The sequence below is a fragment of the Fukomys damarensis genome, unplaced genomic scaffold (genome assembly GCF_012274545.1).
Source record: "Fukomys damarensis isolate Sample0158 unplaced genomic scaffold, DMR_v1.0_HiC HiC_scaffold_37, whole genome shotgun sequence".
In the NCBI taxonomy this organism is placed as follows: domain Eukaryota; kingdom Metazoa; phylum Chordata; class Mammalia; order Rodentia; family Bathyergidae; genus Fukomys; species Fukomys damarensis.
Window position 1 is genome coordinate 27799300 of NW_022900949.1, and position 17200 is coordinate 27816499.

General features: G+C 57.6%; 1 protein-coding gene across 1 annotated transcript; it reads left to right on the plus strand.

Moving 5' to 3' along the window:
• The first annotated feature begins 9815 nt into the window (after positions 1–9815).
• On the plus strand, positions 9816–13876 carry LOC104867296. The gene is made up of 4 exons (XM_010631626.2): positions 9816–9852; positions 10224–10439; positions 13284–13431; positions 13607–13876. The coding sequence occupies exons 1-4, from the start codon at positions 9816–9818 to the stop codon at positions 13806–13808; spliced, it is 603 nt and encodes a 200-aa protein (XP_010629928.1). The 3' UTR covers positions 13809–13876.
• Positions 13877–17200: the final 3324 nt, after the last annotated feature.

A 17200-nucleotide genomic window follows, 5' to 3' on the forward strand; every position in this document is an offset into this window, starting at 1 on the left:
AAAATAATTAATAATAATAATAATAATAATAATAGCTTGGAATTTAGCTCAGTGTGAAGGCCCTGGGTCAATTCCAAGCACAGCCAAAAAAAAAATGCATCCCAAGTATTTATTTCAATAGTGCCACCTGGACTGAGAACGAGAGAACCATGAGGCAACTGGAAAAGAAGAGACACAGGCCCTGATGGTGCCTCAGGAGCACCGTATGGCTCACAAACAGCAGGTCCCAGGCAAGAGTGGTCGCTCATCCCTCCCTGTCCCTGATTCTTTTTTAAAAAAATTGTGCCAATTAGCTAAGTTTTAAATCGACACAGGAGACTTGAGCACACTTATGGGATTCAGTGTGAACTCTGCACACGTATGTAGGCACTGTACAACGGCCAGCTCAGGTTAGCGAGGCCACTGTTACCTCAAACTTCTATCACCCTGCATGGGGACACCTCAGGACCTGTCTTTCACTGCTATGTATTTATCCAGTGCCAGGTATGGAACCCAGCCCTCTCACATGTCAGGCACGAGTTCTACCCCTGAGCTGCACCCTCCCACCCCTCTTCTATCTAGTTTATGGTTAAGAGTTTTGCCCTTTCTTTCTTTTCTCTGTAAAACAAAGATTGTAGCGGGATGTGATGTCACATGTCTGTGATCTCAGCATTCTAGGAGGCTGAGGCAGGAGGATCGCAGTGCAAGGCCAGCCTGGAGAACTTAGCGAGAACCTGTCTCAACATTTTTTTTTTTTAATTAAAGAGGGCCAGGATGTAGTTGAGTGGGAAGGCCCTGGGTTCAATCCCCTGTGCCAAAAACCAAAAACCAAATGTCCCCCACCCCGCCGTGAAAGGGCTCCAAGAACCGGGTGGCGGTTCCACCGAAGCCAGGGTTAGTCCAGCAGCCCCAGCTCCCAAGATGCCCCTGGCAGAGACGGGTGGAGCCTCAGCCAACCTTCCCTGTGCCCTCAGGGAGCCTTGTCCCCTCTAAGCTGTGGCACCATGAGCGGCCCTGCCCCCAGAATCACAGAGCAGAGCCACAGCCCTACAGCAGCAAACAGACCCAATCTCCTCCCTTTTCTTTATTTTTGTTCAATTTTTGTTTTGTATTAGTACACATTTGCAGTACAAAATGATCCCATTCCTCATGGGCTTTTGGAACATGGACATCACACATCTTAGTCCCTTCTCTCATCCCGTCTCTCTCCCCTCCCTTCCCCTTTTCCATCTGAGAAAGATCTAACTCCCTACTTTCCACAGTCTTTATTTCGCTCTTTATTTGTACTTTGGGTTTCTTATAGAGGAAAAACCATATGATATTGAAACGTGTGTCTGATTTATTTCATTTAACATTACAGTCTCAAAGTGCATCCATTTTCCTGCAGATGAATCAAGCTTATCCTTCTTTCTGGCTGAGTAGTACTCCACGGTAGGTAGATACATTTTCCTTATCCACTCCTCTGTTGACGGACATCTAGGCACTTCCAAGATTTTGCTGTTGTGATTTGTGCAGCTGTAAACATGCGTGTGCATGGGCTACTATACTTTGATGGCTTTAACTTTCAGGAAGATACTTCAGAGGGCAATAGCTGGGTCAAACAGAATTTCTAGTTTTAGTCATTTGAGGAATCTCCATGCTGATCTCTATGGTGATTGTACTAGTTTACATCCCCCCCCCCAACAGGGTAGAAGATTCTATTTTTCCCTGAAGCCTCTCTGGCGTTTGTTATTTTTATATTTTGGTACCGGGGATCGAACTCAGGACCTTGCGCTTGCGAAGCAGGTGGCAGAAACACTGAACTAAATCCCCGGCCCTGTTATTTGATTTCTCGATGACGGCTGTTCTTTCTGGAGTGAGATGGAATCTCAGGGTTATTCTCATTTGCATTTGTCTAAGGTGAGAGATGGTGGGCATTTTCTCATGTGTTTATTGGCCATCTGTACTTCTTCTGAGAAGGGTCTGTTTGCCCATTTCTGATTGCGCCTCTTATTGGGGGATCTGTTTTTTGAGTTCTTTATATATTCTAGATAGTAGTCCTCTGCCGGAGAAGTGGCTGGCAAAATCCTTTCCGTTTCTGTGGGCTGTGTTCACTCTGTTGTGGCTCACTTTGTGGTTGGGGGCTTTCTGATTTGATGGGATCCCATCTGTTGATGCTTGGGACTCCTGGGCCCGAGGATTTCCCAGCTCCTCACATCTTGAGAGCGGGCCCTCAGGAGTTCCCAGGGCTGACCCTACCGCCAGAGTCTGCCACTTCGCTGTGTGAGCCCTGGGCAGCGGCTTTGCCTCTCTGAGCCTCCCCGGTTTCCTGCCTCTCCCATGGCTCCTGCCGCAACAGGAGGGGCTCTGGGGCAGCTCCGTGGGATGATACGGGCATCGCTGCGGCACAGGATCTGGTGTGGGGTGAGGGCCCCGTGACTGCCGCCCGGGAACGCTCACTCACGGCCCCTTCTGGCCAGGAACAGCCCTGCCCTTCCGGTCACAAGCTCTGTCCCTGTGCCTTCTCCCTGTAGGGCTGGGGCTGAAGTTGCTCCCCAGTGGAGTGGATCGCAAGCCCTTGGTCAGTGTCCCATTCAGCAGCTGTGTGGGGGACATGGGCAGGGCTGAGCTGACCCCTGCCCTTCACAGGCAGGGCCACTGCAGCGGGGACGACAGCCCTGGGCTGTGTGCGCCTTGGGGCCTGGATCTGCCCCTTCCCTGCTCTCCGCCCTCTGTGTAGGCAGGGCTGGGTCCCGTCCTCCTCCGGGCCACTCGGGTGGGTGGGGACTCTGGGGCTCGCTGCCCAGGGGAATCCAACCTCAGCCCAGAACAGCTCACGGAAAACGACTGAAGATAAACTCCAGACAGAAGTCCCCTACCCTTAGACACCACAGTCTCCTCCAGGACTCAGAGGCTGGGCCGCACAGCAGGGACAGAAACCCGGAGAAGGCCACGGCCAGGACAGAGCCAGCCCCACGCACCCCCATCAGCTCTGAGCGCCTCCACCAGCCCCGGCCTGGGTTCCGAACCTTCTGGCTGCAAAGCAGCGTTTGGTGCTACAGAAGGTTCTGAAGGGTACTGAGCAGTCACTGCCACAGCCTGCAGGTCAGCTGTGCTCACACTCACCCTCCCCTCCCTCTCACCAGGGAACAACTCAGCTCAGTAAGCGGCTGGGCCTTGGGCTCAGCACTGGAGACCTTGTGATGAGTCAGACACAATTCCTGACTGATTAAATTCCCTGTCTAGGGCAGGAGACAGACATAAAAAGATGTGAAGAAGGTGTCAAGACAAGAAGATGGGCAGGGTACCTGGAGCACAGAGGAGAAAGTGATTCTTTGGAAGATGGAAAAGGAGACATTTGAGTTGGGCATTGAAGGATGAGTAGGAGTTCATTGGACAATTACAGAAGAAATGACCTACCAATCAGAAGAACAAGCAAGAGGCACCAAACTCTGACACCATAGTAACTTCAGGAAATGTAGGGTTTGATAGAAACAGTGGGAGGAAGCTGGCGGGTACAGCAGAGGTCAGAGCCCAAAGAACCTCAAGGGCTGAGCTGTGGACCGGGGATGGATGGGGACAGGACTGGGTGCCACAGTGGGAGGCTCTGTGACCTGGGAGTGGGTGCCTGCTGGTGGCACTTCCGGGGACACTGGACCTGCTTCTTAGAGCAGCATTTGCTCTGGGACGGGAAAGTGTGGCTGCTCGGAGGGGTGCAAATGCGAGAGTCAGCGCTGATGCCCAGCCCCAGCCTGGGTCCCCAGATCTGCGGGTGGCCCAGCCTGAGGACACGGGGTGCAGACTGGGCCTGCGGACCTGCAGAACCCAGGACAGAGCCACTGAGATGGGCAGACCTTGCTGCTCTTGCTCCAGGCCTCTCTCTTCTCTTTTTAAAAGAAATCTCTTTTCTGTTGGACAAAGAGTCCAGCCTGGCAGCCAGGGAAGTCGCCTCCCTCTGCAGTGCCCACTTCCTCCCGGCAGGATGGGGTGCCTGCTGTCTCCCACTGACCAGGTCCCTGTCTGTGTCGTGGAGGGGTCTGTGTGAGTCAGGCCGACATGGTTTCCTGTGGAGATTGGTTTATCCTGCGTTATTTCAGCCCATGCCTACACGTGCACTCCTACAGCCCCACCGAGCCCACTGTGCAAACCCCCAGGTGGGGCCGGGGGCTCCAGGTGCTGGTCTGGGGTCATCCCCACCCCTATAGTGGCAGAGACCTGCTCAGCCTGCTCTCCAGACAGTGGCAGGCCAGCTGTCTGTCCTCCTGTCTCAGCCTCCCAAGTTCTGGGATCACAGACGTGTGACCCATGCCCGGAGTCTGCAGGGTCTTTGGAGCTGGCTGGTGCTGGGTCCAAGTCCTGACAACTGCTTGTCAGACCCGTTCGTCCCAAGCCAGGCTCGAGCGGCTACCGTGTCCTGCGTGCGTTCTCTTCATGCAGCTGGCAGCCAGGCCTCTCAAAGGCAGTGACAGTGAGCCTCCTGCAGGCCCTCATCGCCACCGGGGTAGCTCGCCCTCAGACTGCCCCCAGGGGCCTTTTAGTCACCCCTGGGCCACCGGACAAAGTGGATGTTGCCCCAGTGCTGAGAGCCGACCGTCAGCAAGAGGAGCTTGGCCAGGAGTCTCCAAAGGAGAAAGAAGTTAGAGCTGGTTGTGGCGGTGCTCACCTGTCACCCCAGCACTAGGGAGGCTGAGGCAGGAGGACACAAGTTCAAGCCCAGCCTGAGTGACTTAGCAAGAGCCTGTCTCAGAAAATAAATAGGGCTGGGGACGTAGCTCAGTGCAGTCCCTGGGTTTGAGCCCAGCACCCCACTACGAGAACCGAGCTGCAGAGAGACAGTCTCAACCGGTTGTTCTACAGATGGAGGAATGGAGTCCCGGAGAGGAGAGCGGCCCTGCCAGGGGTGGTGGTGATTCCCAACTCAGCAGTGTAAGGTCCAATGCTGGCTCCTCTGTGGCCACGGCCAGTGGCTTAACCTCGCCGTGCCTCAGTTTCCCCATGGACCCGGTGGGGATCGCCCAGGGCCCAGGCGGGATGCAGCGCAGTGCTGGCGGTGCTGTCCCCCCCGCCCCATGCGCCCTCAGAAACCTGGAGTGGGAAGTAGTGACTCAATAGCCACCAACCAGGCGCCGGGGCACAGGCGGCTCTCGAAGAATGCGGCGATGGAGCAACCGGCCTTGCTCAAGGTGGCCGGGCCGCCGTCCCTCCTGCGGCCAGGTTGCCCAACCGGCCCACAGCGGGTTTCGTCAGCGGCCTCCCTCAGGGGCCCGGGTGGCTGGTTGTGCAGGCTGGGCAGGGCGGGGACACCTGGCACGAAGCCACCTGCTGTCCCCAAGTGCCTGCTGGGGGCCGGGCCTGTGCAACGGGGCAGTGGCCGAGACCAGGGTCCTGCCAAGGAGGCTGAGCACGTGGCCACCAGGCAGCGGCGGTGACATGGGGCATGGACGGAACCCCAACTCCTGCTTGGAGAGGACTTGGCCTAGGGCTCAGGGCTCACAGCGCTGTCCTGTCCCTCTCCAGGCCCCAGGGCAGGGCGGTGCCTCCCATCACTGCCACTAGAGCCAGTTTCCTCCCTGTGTAACATAGGAGGGCCTGGAGGGTGGGGACACCGAGGAGGCCGCTAGCTGTCGGTGTCTGGACTCAGCCAAAGCCCCTGGCCCGTGGGACACCTGCCCTGCCAGTGCCAAGTGTCGGGAGGGGCTGCCAGCCTGGCCTTAGCTTTGCGTGATGCTTGGGCTAAGCTGGGGACCTGGGGCTGTGTACAGATGGGCCAGGGGCTCCCCTGGCCTGGGCATAGCCCTCAGCAGGGGCCGTGCCTGCTGCTGGCGACCACCAGGCCACACAGCCTCGCCCACTACCTGCCAATCACACCCGAGGATTTGCGTGGCCATTACGAAATGCCGGGGGCTGGGTCACCCGTGAGGGACAGGGTCCAAGTGGCTCCTGGCTCTGCAGCCTGGGAAGCCTGAGATCCTCACCAAATCTGGTGAGGGTGGGTGTGGGGTTGTGACAGGGCAGAAGATGTCACCGGGAGAGGCAAGAGAGGGCAGAGGAGGAAGAAGATGGAGGAGCAAGAGGAGGGGACGCGAAGATGGGAGAGGAGCAGGAACAGAAGGAAGGGGCGATAGAGGAAGAGGAAGCTGGAGAAGAAGAGGAAGCTGAGGAAAAGATGGAAGGGGAAAGGAGGTGGAGGAGGAGGAGGAGGAAGTGGGTGAAGGAGGGGGAAGAAGTGGAGGAAGATGGAGGAGGGCTGATGGAGGGATGGAGGAGGGTGGGAGAAGAGGAACAGGGAGAGAGGAAGAGCAGGGCTGGGAGGCGGGCAGGAAAAGCCTCTTGAAGCTGCCACCTCGCTGCTCGGTCCCCGGGACGGTTTCCATCGCACCCCAAGCCCAGTTCGGGCCACGCTGCTCTGAGGCCCTCTGGGCATGCCGAGGTCCTTGGCTGTGCAGCCTGAGGGCCCCACAGAGGAGGGGAGCTGGTGGCCATGGGGAGGACAGTGTGAGGGGCAGGGGACCCGCGGCGCCCCGTGGAGTGCAGGTGGACGTGGCCGGCCGACAGCCTGTGGGTACTGTGCCGTCGGCCCCGTTCTCGTGAACAGAAGCAGGACAGAGGGAGAGTGAAGGCTCCTCCAGCCGCTGCTCCACACCACCCCACTCCACTGTGTGCTCAGTTTGCAGGGCCAGGTGGAGCCAAGCAAGGACAGAGAGGGGACCGTGGAGGGCACCTCAGCCTGACCTTTAGGGACAGAGCCGTCCCCTCTGATGCAGCCCTGCGCTGGAGAGCATTATTACTTTGAGGTTGTGGGGACGGACCCCAGGGCCTTTGGCCCTGAGCTACATCCCCAGCTCCTTTCCCTTTTTATTTATTATTTTTAAAATCTTTTAAATTGACCAAACTTGGCTGGAATTGTGATCCTCCTGCCTCAGCCTCCCAGAGTGCTGGGAAGACAGGCGTGTGTCACCAGGCCAAGCTCCTAATGGACAGGAATTATTTCTTATCATAAACATTTTTAAGAGGATAAATCATTACCTTGGTTTAAAAAAAATCAGACAAAAAAGTGGGTGGGTTTGAACAGCACCTATCTCTCAATGACCAGAGCTATGACTTGATCTTTGTCTCATTTCTAGTTTCTCACTTGACACTGAAATGAATCCACTAGGAACCAACAGGTTTGTTTTTGTTTTTTTTTTCCCTACAATCAAATGAATTGTAAAGAAAAAGCAATATTTTCAGGTGAGGGAGCCTCCCTGCCCCTGTCCAGCCAGAGCCCAGGCAGAGGAGAAGCCATCAGGGGGTGGGGGGCAGGGTGGGTCAGTCAGGAGCCAGATGGCACAGAAGGGTGCCCAGGAGACTTGCGGAGGCCGGGCCTGGGTGCTTCCCTGCAGCCTCCTGAACAGGACAAAGGCCAACACTGGTCTGTCCAGGGATTTGGGGAGCACTGACACAAGAACGTGGTGACAGGGACCGGTAGAATCAAGGGTGGCTTCTCAGAGGTGGTTGTGTTTGTGCTGGGCCTTGAACTAACTTCAGGAGTTCACCAGGCTCTGTGTGAGGCAACTACAAAGACTGCAGGGCAGTAACTGCCACAGTTTGGGTCTTGAATGCCCCCAAAAGGTCATGTGTTGGAAGTCGGCGCCATCTATAGGAGGCGGAAGTGGTGGGAGGAAGTGAGGTCTTTGGGGTGTGGCCTAAGAGGGGATACTGGGACTCCGCCTCTTCCTGTCTTTCTCTTCACTTCTGGCCTCACAAAGGGAGCAGCCTCCTCTGTCCAACTCTTCACCATGATTGCCACCCCACCACAGGTCCAAAGCAAGGTGGCCAAGAGACCATGGACCGGAGTCCTGAATCCAAGAGCCAGAGTAATCCTTTCCTGCTTTAAATTGATGGTATTCGGGATTTTGTCATAGCAGCAGAAAGCTGGCTGACTCAGTGACCACAGGGGCTCCAGACTCACGCGGGACTCAGGCCCCAGACACGGAATCCCAAAGGTTTGAATTTCAGGACGACAGTATAAGCTGCTTAAACACCTGTGATGTGTCCACGCACTCGATTACCACTCCACATTGTGTACATGTGTATTTCCCAGCAGCATGGTGTACATGGTAAATATATATCATTTTATAAGTGAATGAAAAACATACAAAACTTTTTAAAACCATCACAGCGGGGCGTGGTGCTGCACTCCTGTAATCCCAGCATTCAGGAGGCTGAGACAGGAGGATCACGTTGAATCTGTGACCAGCCTGGGCTACATAGTGAGTTCAAGATCAGTCTGGACTGCAGATCAAGACCCTGTCAACCCAGGTTTCCCATGTCCTGTCAGGGGCAGCACTTGTTGGACTGTCTCAGTGATCATCATGACAGTGACCCGTACTCTTCACCCAGGCCAGTACTCGAGGCACCAACCACCTTGTTTAACCCTGGGCCGCGCTGCAAAGGGCTTCTGTGGCAACCAATAGACCCGGGCCAGCAGGAGCTGCCATGGAGAAGGGCTTTCAGTGACTCCGAGACCTGGGTGAGTCCGCCCCATGCTGGTCTCAGTTTCCCTACCTGTAGACCAAGGACACATCTGGAGCACAGGACATAAAGTTCATCCAGTGCCTTGTGCTGTGGCCACCATGCCACCATGTTGTGCTGGTAACCAAGGAGCCGGGGCTGTTTACCGGGGCTTCTGACGGCAAACCCTTGACCCAAACCGTTGCACAACGCTGGTCCTGGTCAGAAGAGCCTTTGCACCAGAGCTCAGGTCCCCTGAGTCCCCATGGCCTTATCCCAAGATGCCAAGCTCCCCACGTGTGGCAATAGGGCCTCCAAGCAGGGTCACCTCCCTGTGCCTGCGTGGAGATTGCTAAACACCACCAGGGAGCTTGTGACAAGGCCGGGACAGCCGTGTCCCCCATGCCCACCCGTCCTGCCACCCCTGCCACCTGTCCCCTCTACCCAGAGTGGCCATGGAAGTCTGGGCTCCCCAACCCCATAGTGCCATGGTGGGGACAGCCCGCCCCCTCTCTGAGCCCCAGTGTCGCCCTCTGCAACCTGGGTCACCATCCCTGCAGCTCAGGACACCACGGCATGAAGGGTCTGGCCCACGGGGTGCCGGGCACTGCCGGTGTCCCAACGACCTGCGGAGGTCTCTGGACCTCAGTCCTTACCCCAGGCGTGAGATCCAATGATCACTGGGGACCTCTGTGGCTCTCAGTGACCCGGGCTGGTACAGAGCTGAGGTGGTCGTTGAGTGGTCAGCTCAGTGTCCTTGTTGGTCTGGAGTTCCCAGGTCATGGTGGTGAGGCCTAGGGCTGCCTACCGCAACTGGGGCAGGAGGGGCATCCATCCCCTTGGGGTCCCACAGGGACACAGCTGCTCCCTGGTTGCCACCAACACATCAGCCCTTCCCGGGCCACTTTTAGCCACCTTTTTGGCACCAGCTGTCACTGGCTTCTTATTTGATCTCTGTGTTAACTGAGAAACAAGTACATGCTCTGCGGGGAAGGGCTGGGGTCAGCTGTGCCTGGCGCCGGGCCTCAGCCAACTCAGTGGAGATGCCAGGGTGTGGCCCACCTCCAAGACAGCCCCCCGCTGTGTCCCCAGCGTGTCTGCTCCTGTGCACAGCTCACCAGTGGGATCTCGGCAGATGACAGGTGGCTTCTGGCCCGGGTCGCTGCAGGCCTGGCAGCCTCTGCCCGGCTCCTCCAGGTTTTTGCTTTGGTATCCACAGCCTAACATACGGGAAGGGGCCACCCCTCGGAGCTGCACCGCAGCCACCTGGAGCTTTGATAGCACTCTGGGGGAGGCAGCTGCCCTCGGTGGGGACCCCAGCAGTGGAGTCTGCACTGCCATGCGTCCGGTCGGCTGAAGCCGTGATGCACAGTCCCCTGGGCGGGCACCGAGACAGGAACGGTGCAGACAGATTCTCTCCTAGACCTGGAGGCTGAGTCAGACCCTCAGCCACTGGGGCTGCTTCCAGAGAGGCCTCCTGCTGGGTGTGGCTGTGTCTCACCCTCCCTGGATAAGGGTGCCTGTCCTTTGGGTTCACAGCCATCTCCATGGCCTCACTGAATCTCACTGCCTCCTTGAAGGCCCTGCCTTGACATGGTCACCCTGGGAATTTGGAGGGTACCAGGCCGCGCTTCATGGGTGTGGGCCACCTCGGAGGGTACCACGAAGCCCACTCCGACTTCAGATGGTGCAGCCCCAGCCGATGGAGGTCTTGTTTTCTTTTTTCCTCCCTCCCTTTCTCCCTCTTTCCCTTCCCTCTTTCTTTGAGACAGGGTCTTACTATGTTTCCCAGGTTGGCTATGAACTCCTGGACCCAAGCGATCCTCCTGCCTCAGCCTCCCAGGCAACACAAACCATCAGAGCACAATGCCGCCATGTCCAGCACCAGCTCAATTCTGGACGTATCCTCACAAAACTTTTGGAGGCAAACCTGCCTAAGCAGACTCTGTGCAGGGTGGAGTTGCTGTGGCAGCCCGCTCAGTCCACAGGTAACCCTGTGAGGATACCTGGGTCAAGCCCTAACCCAAGGCATGGGAAGTGCCCCTTCAACAATCTGAGGTGTTTATCCACTGAGAGACAAGCACATTCTGTTTCCTTTCTCACTGTACTGCCCCTCTCATTTCCCATGTACCTGCACCAAACCCCTCTCTCAGGCTCTACCCCCTGTGATCCCGCCTAAGACCTAGGGGATCAGACTCCAGGGCCACCCTAGGAAGTTCCCTCTGTGATTCTCTACCCACCCCACCTTCCCTAGCTTCTCTCCTGCTTTGCATCCACAGTGTCCTTCCCTCTGGCTCCTGGCTTTGGTCAAGGGGATGCACTCAGGAGGGAAAGGGGATGACGGAGGATCTAGGGTTTTCTGGCTCCCTCCCGGGGCCGATACCAGGCTCCTGTCTGGCCGTCCTCTTCCCATAGCTGTCTACCTTTCCATGTCCTGGTGACTTGGTCACTGTGCATGGTCAGAGGTCCTGTTCTACCCTGTGACCTCCCCATACCTTGCCCACCCCTTGGTCAACAATCCCTTTAGTAAACACTCTCCAAACTCCCGACCCGAGTGTGCTGCTGCTTCCTGGAGGTGTCCTGACACAATTCCATGTGTGTTCCATGCCCTGCTGTGGATGGAGCAGACACATTTCTCCTGGGTGGCTGCAGAGGCTGCCAGTGACTGTCCCTCCAGAAACCATGTCCTTCCTTGGGCAGCAGACTGGGCAGCAACTGAGCTGCTTTCTGCCCACCGTGGGGGAGGTGGGGCCTTAGAAATGCCAGTTGACTCATGGATAAGCCCATTGGCTCTTTGCATTCCCTAAACATAGTGATTGGGCAGGCAGTATGTCAGGTGACCCTGGCTGGCCCAATCAGATTAAGTTTGGAGACTGACAGGCGCTGCCCACAGTGTCTGGTCTGGGACACCTCAGCTGTCCTGGGCTTTTGGGGCTGTGTAGTGTGGGAAAGCGGCTCTTCTTCTGCTGTGACTTAAAAATTGTACTGTCTGAGAAAATCAGCCAGCATTCTGCACCTCAATAGCCTCTTCTAAAAAGGGGAACAGTAACTGGTGACTCAGGGGGAGACCTTGGAATTAAGGGTTATTAATGCTGTCCTTCCAGGCTGTACTGAGTTCTCTTCTCTCTTAGGCCCGGATGTGCACCCCTTGGGCTGGCGGGGACCCTGGGTGGCAGTCTCCCCCATCCTGTCCACTGTCAGGCCCGTGTTGCCCTCTCCTGGAGCCCTGGACCCTTCACTCCGCTTTGGTCTCTCCGGTCCCAGGAGGCATCACGCATACAGGCACTGGTGCTAAGGCAAGGTGGCCCTCGAGGCTTCCTCCAAAGCCTTAACAGTCACTGCCACAGAGACGCCCAGCACCTTTGCATGGCCTGGCCTTTTGGGCCCCTGAGAAGTGGCCCAGAACGAGGGTATCCCTGGTCGTGCTCCCGGGTGGACAGCAGCACTGCTTGTCTGGCTGCCACACTGCTCTGTCCAGGTCACTCACAAGTGCAGACGCCAACGCCCCAGAAGCTCTTCCTCGTGCCCTTCACACCGCAGGGCCTCCGTCTGCATCCCTCAGGGTCCCATCTGAGTGTGTCACTGTCACCTGGCTCTGGCTGGTGACTGCTGCTCTCAGGTGACCGCCCCGCACCGGGGTCTGGTATGTGGTAGGCGCTCAGCAAGTTCTCAGAAGCCGCACGGGGGGAACCTTGGTGAGTCAGGGGCAGCTACAGAGGTGACAGTCAAGCAGGGTCCACCGCCCCTGGAGCCCAGAAGCAGAGAGCAGGCTGCTAGGAGGCTGGAGGACAGAGGGGTGGCCACACAAGGGGCCGCTGCCCCACACGGCCACATGGGGCAGGAGGCCAGTCCCCACCCTGGGTCCATGGGATTGCGTGACTCCCGCGATGCCGGGGCCCAGGGTGGGGACCAAACAAACGCCATTAGCCCTATCTGTGATCTTGAGGAGCAGATAGGGAAGTTTGAGGAGGCCCGAACAGCTCTGCCCAACTGTAAAGAGGCGTGATTGAGGCGGGTCACGGGGAGGTGGCGGTGATTAAGGGGGGCTGAGTCCTGCTCACTTCCTGCCTGGCAGGTCTGTGTGACAGAGGAAGCCGAGGATGGGGATTAGTCACAGTATACACGTTCCTGACTGAGCCCATAAAACCTGGCAGTTGGCTGGGGACCCCCACGGGCAGGGTCTGACTCCCTGGGGCAGGAAGTGGGGCCCCAGTTGGGCCAACTCAGGCAGGCAGGTGTATAACACAGCCCTGGGCAGTGACAGTAACCCCAGACCCTGGTTTCTAGTTATAGCCTTGCAAACATTTCCCCTCCCAGCACCTCACCTCACCCACAAACGCCCTCTGTCACCTCCATCCTTTAGATCCAGGGTCTCTGGCCTGAAACAGTAACGTGGGGAGGGGGCAGGCAGAAGTTCAGACCAGGAGCCTGAGTTTTGTCCCCAGCAAATCTAGGCTTTGGCTCTGGTTTACCTGGGACGGCTGGAGAGAGGTGGGGTGTTTCCTTGGCTGGGAATGGAAAGGCCCTGCAGGACAAGGGACTTAGGAGGGAAAAGATGCAGCCCTTGGCCACCAGCCACCTGAGCCCTGCTTCCCCGTAATAAAAACTCTCTAGAAGAAAATCCTTCAGCAAATACCTATGGGGACCCCTCTCTGGAGGCCTCGAGCCCCCACTCCAGGAAGTCCCCGGCTCTGCCACATAGAAGGGTAGTCACTGCCCCTGCATTCGGAAGACCCAAGTGTAAATCCCAGCCCTAGTTTCTACTCGGCTCAGTTTACCCACCCGAGGAAGGCTGGGCGCACTAGGGGTCCGATCGAATCCTATTTCTCCAGCAGGCCTGGCACGGAGATGGCACCTGGTAAATACACAGAGACCCCACGCTGAGTCAGAAAAGAGCAGAGACAGTCACAGTTCCCGTGACCTCCGTGGGACGTTGGCGCGTGCAGAGGAATGGTTTCTCTGCAGTGCCCTGGAGGGCGGGTGAGCGGCAGGTCCCCTTTTCTGTCACCACACTGGGGCTGTCGTCGCCCCCTCCCATGGCTCTTATGCCTCTCCTCCAGCTCACCTTGCCTCTGCGGGATCTGGCAGCCTGCCGCTGCGCCCACGGTGCTGCCCCTCAGGACTTTTGAACTAGAACTCACTTCTGTTCCGACAGAACAAGCTCCAAGCTTGGCCCACAACCCATGTCAGCTCAGACACGTCTGCTCCTTCGGTTCCCATCCCCACACCACCACCGCCTCCGGTCTGCAGGGCCACGGCCCCCACTTCCCATCAAGCCCCGGCCCCCGGAGAGACCGCAGAGTGACTCTGGCAGGTGCCACTTCCTGCCGCTGGGGTCTAGCTATCCGACGTCCTGAAAAGCTACAACCACCATCACCCCCAGTACACGTGGTGTCCAGAAGACGAGCAGAGAGCACCAGCTGAGTTGGAGCACAAGTGCTTTTCTACTATTTCTCTTTCCCTCCTCTAAGTGACTTCAGAAGAAGCTGTGGTCATCGCCCAGTGGGGAGAGCAGAAAACAGGCCGTGCAACCAAGATGGTGGGGGGCACTGGACGCCCGCCTGCCTGGCCCGGCCCTCCCACTCCTGCCTGGACCCGGCGGTGCGGTGGCAGCCAGCTGTGTGTCCATCCGCTGCATGCTGGGTCCCTTGGTGGCGCGAACCTTGCCAGCCTTATCTGTGTGACCGGCGGCCGGGGATGGCGTGGGCGCCGCCGACAGGAGCTGCCTTCCCGCCTCTCCCCGGGGGGCCAGGGCTTCCCCCCACCCCCTGGGCCCCGCTGCCACCAGATTCACTGTCTCATCCAGGTTAGGGAAGGAGGTCGTGGGACTCAGAGTTTGACTGTGGCCGAGTAACGTTGGGCAAGTGACTTCTCTCCCCTTGCTCGCCAAGGTGGGGTACAGAGCTCCATGTCAGGGGTACCTAAAGGACAGATGTAACCTCCATTCTACTTGAAGCCTTGGGCTAGGTAGGTATGGTTTCCTCAAGTAATTTAACTTTTGAGTGACATGTTAAGCACTAATTTAAAAAGACAGATCTCTGTGTCTGGGTTCCACATGGGTCAGTACAGTGAACCAAGCCTGAATCAAGTTTTGGGGGGATCGTGTCACGTTGGGCGTTCCCGAAACCAATCTCGTGGGCAATGGGGTGACAGCGCCATCGGCCTCGCGGTCACCGCCTCCCCCAGTGGACATGAATGCCACGCTCTGCAGCTGTTGGCTCGGTTGCACTCTGGCTGGGGTTGGGCTGGACCACCGGGAGACATGGTGGATGAGATAAGAGAACGGGTCCTCCGTCCCCAGCTCTCCCGAGTCTCCTCAGGACCTCTCAGGAGTGTGGGAAGCCTCCTCCTCCTCTGTGTGCCCTCCAGCGCTTAGGGATGTGAGGTGAGCCTTGGGGTGGCCCCCACCCCTGAGACCCCCCAATGACTGTGCTGCAGCCCCTGCCCTGAGTCATCTCTCTGTCGCCTGCTAGGGTCCCGAGCACCCCAGGGCGTGCACAAGGCAGGAAGGGGTGGAGGGCTGTTTATGAGAAAAGCTCACATGCCACGCTGGGAGCATAGGGACAGGGGACGGGACAGGAGAGAGCAGGAGAGCCCTGGCTAGTGTCCTGCGGGAGGAGGCAGCTCCTAAAATGTCTCCTTCACCAAACACAGGCCCCATCTGCAGCCCTGGAGGCCTGGCCGGGGGACAGGGCGTGCAGCCCACTGCCGAGCTGTAGGGCAGCGCAGATGATAGCGTGCCGGGCTCCTCCGAGTCCCCTGGCTCCAGCCCACCTGGCAGCTCCGGGCGGCCAGGGACCCTGGGCCGCTGACTCAGCAGCTGGCTGGCTGGGGGCCGATGGGGAGCCTTGGAGCACTGGCCCAGCCCCAGTTCCTGTAATGAGCACTGGCTGCCGCCTGGCCCGGCCCGGCCTCTGGTGGGCAGCCAGGGAGCTTGTCGCCCTGCCAGCCTCCCCAGGAGGGCCCAGGTCATGCCCTATCATTGCTGGGTGGCCAGGTGGAGAAACTGAGGCTCAGAGGAAGCAGTTTCTCAGAGCACTCCTGCAAAGCATAGTTGGAACCCAGGCCAACCCTGGACAGCTGTTCCTGGGCAGTCTCGTGCTTCATTCCCTGGATCAGGGTATTGCTTATCTGTGTCCGTGGGGCAGGATGTGAGGTGGGAGGACTCTTCTTTAAGATTTTCAAGCCAGCTGAGGTGGCGCATGCCTGTGATCCCAGCACTTGGGAGGCTGAGGCAGGATAATCCCTGAGAGTTCAAGGCCAGTTTGGGTTACATAGTGAAAGCCTATCTCAATAAAAAAACCCAAAACAGAGTTTCATGTTCATGGGGCTCTGGGCATGTCACTAGATGAGACCTCTAGTTCCCACAGCAGGTCAGTGAGGCGGAAAACTAGGAGTTTCTCCAACAAGACTAAGAAACTGAGGCCCAGACACAAGACAACTGGGCCTAGGTCATCTAGCTAGAACACGGCTGAGCTGAAAAGCAGATTTCAGTCCTTCCTGTCCCAAAGCTCATGCTTGGCCAGTGCAGCAAGACCAACTCTGCTTCTCCCGGAGACAGCACAGGATCCAGGGAAAGAGACCTCCATGCAGGGGCTCAGGGAGCTGCGTCCGTACAAGCCCCTCTGTTCCCCATGAATGAGCGAATCCCGCCCGATGGCTGGGGGCTTCCACAGGCCAGGGAGGGGTCCCGAAAGGAAGGCGCCCCACCAAGGCCTCGCCCCCCACGGGGCAGCGCCGGGTCTCGGGCCACCAGAGCACGCATCATGGCTTCCGGTGTTGTGGTGACACAGCTTTGGGACCACAGATTCCCGCCCTTGTCCAAGGCCCCTGGGAGCTGTGAGGGACCAGCCCAGGGCACCAAATGGACCCGGGAGACAACACCCTCCTGGGAACCCCGGCCTGGAACTATTTACACAGCTCCAGAGGGGCCGGAAATAGCCGAGTCCTCTCCCCACAGACTCGAATTAGCAATTTTCTTCTTTCTAACTCCTCTGGTAATGCGAACTATGTAATATCGGTCTAAAATTAGCAGCATCAGTCACATGAGGAAAGGGCCTGCTGCTTTTGGAGAAAATGTTTTTGTGGCTTCGTCCTGAGCATTTGTTCCAAATCAGAACACAGCAGTTGTCCTTCAAATGTTTTTCACGTAATATGTGTGGATTTGAGAGACTCTTTCGCACGCACGTTCTCTCTCTCAAAAAAAATTATTTTAAGATAGGGTCCCACTAAGTTGCCCAGGCTGACCTCAAACTTGTGATCCTCCTGCCTCAGCCTCCCGAGTGTCTGGGATCCCAGACGAGCAGCACCATGCCTGGCTGTGTGTGCGCACGCGCGTGGTGCTTGAGATGGAACCCAAGGCCTTGCCAACAAGAAAAGCGCTGTGCCACGGAGCCGCACCCCAGCCGGTCGGTGAAGTGCACTTTAACAACGTTGCCCGTAGCCAATGCCGGCTGGCCTGAGATGAGCCAGGAAGCTGCACAGTGTTTTATAACCATTATTGCATTTAATCCCAGCAACCCCATGGCACGGCACGGCCATTCCGGCTTCACAGGCAGAGAATTCAGGCCTCAGGCTCAGGTTGGCTGGAGCCGTGTGCTATTGGCACTGCGGGTCTGCGAGCCATACCCGGATGTTTCTTGCAGGGTCCCACACGCTGCATGCTGGACAGACCCGGTACCACACGCTTCTCCGCACCAGCACCTGGCCCCCCACCCCCACTGCAGTCACCCACACTTTAGGTTTCAGA

What these genes read in the sequence shown, in the direction of transcription:
- LOC104867296 (XM_010631626.2), top strand. Translation starts at nt 9,816, where the DNA reads ATGCACAGTCCCCTGGGCGGGCACCGAGACAGGAACG. An exon ending in GCAGCCCGCTCAGTCCACAG is followed by an intron (nt 10,440 to 13,283) that starts GTAACCCTGTGA and finishes CTATTTCTCCAG; the next exon opens with CAGGCCTGGCACGGAGATGG. An exon ending in TGCAGTGCCCTGGAGGGCGG is followed by an intron (nt 13,432 to 13,606) that starts GTGAGCGGCAGG and finishes CTGTTCCGACAG; the next exon opens with AACAAGCTCCAAGCTTGGCC.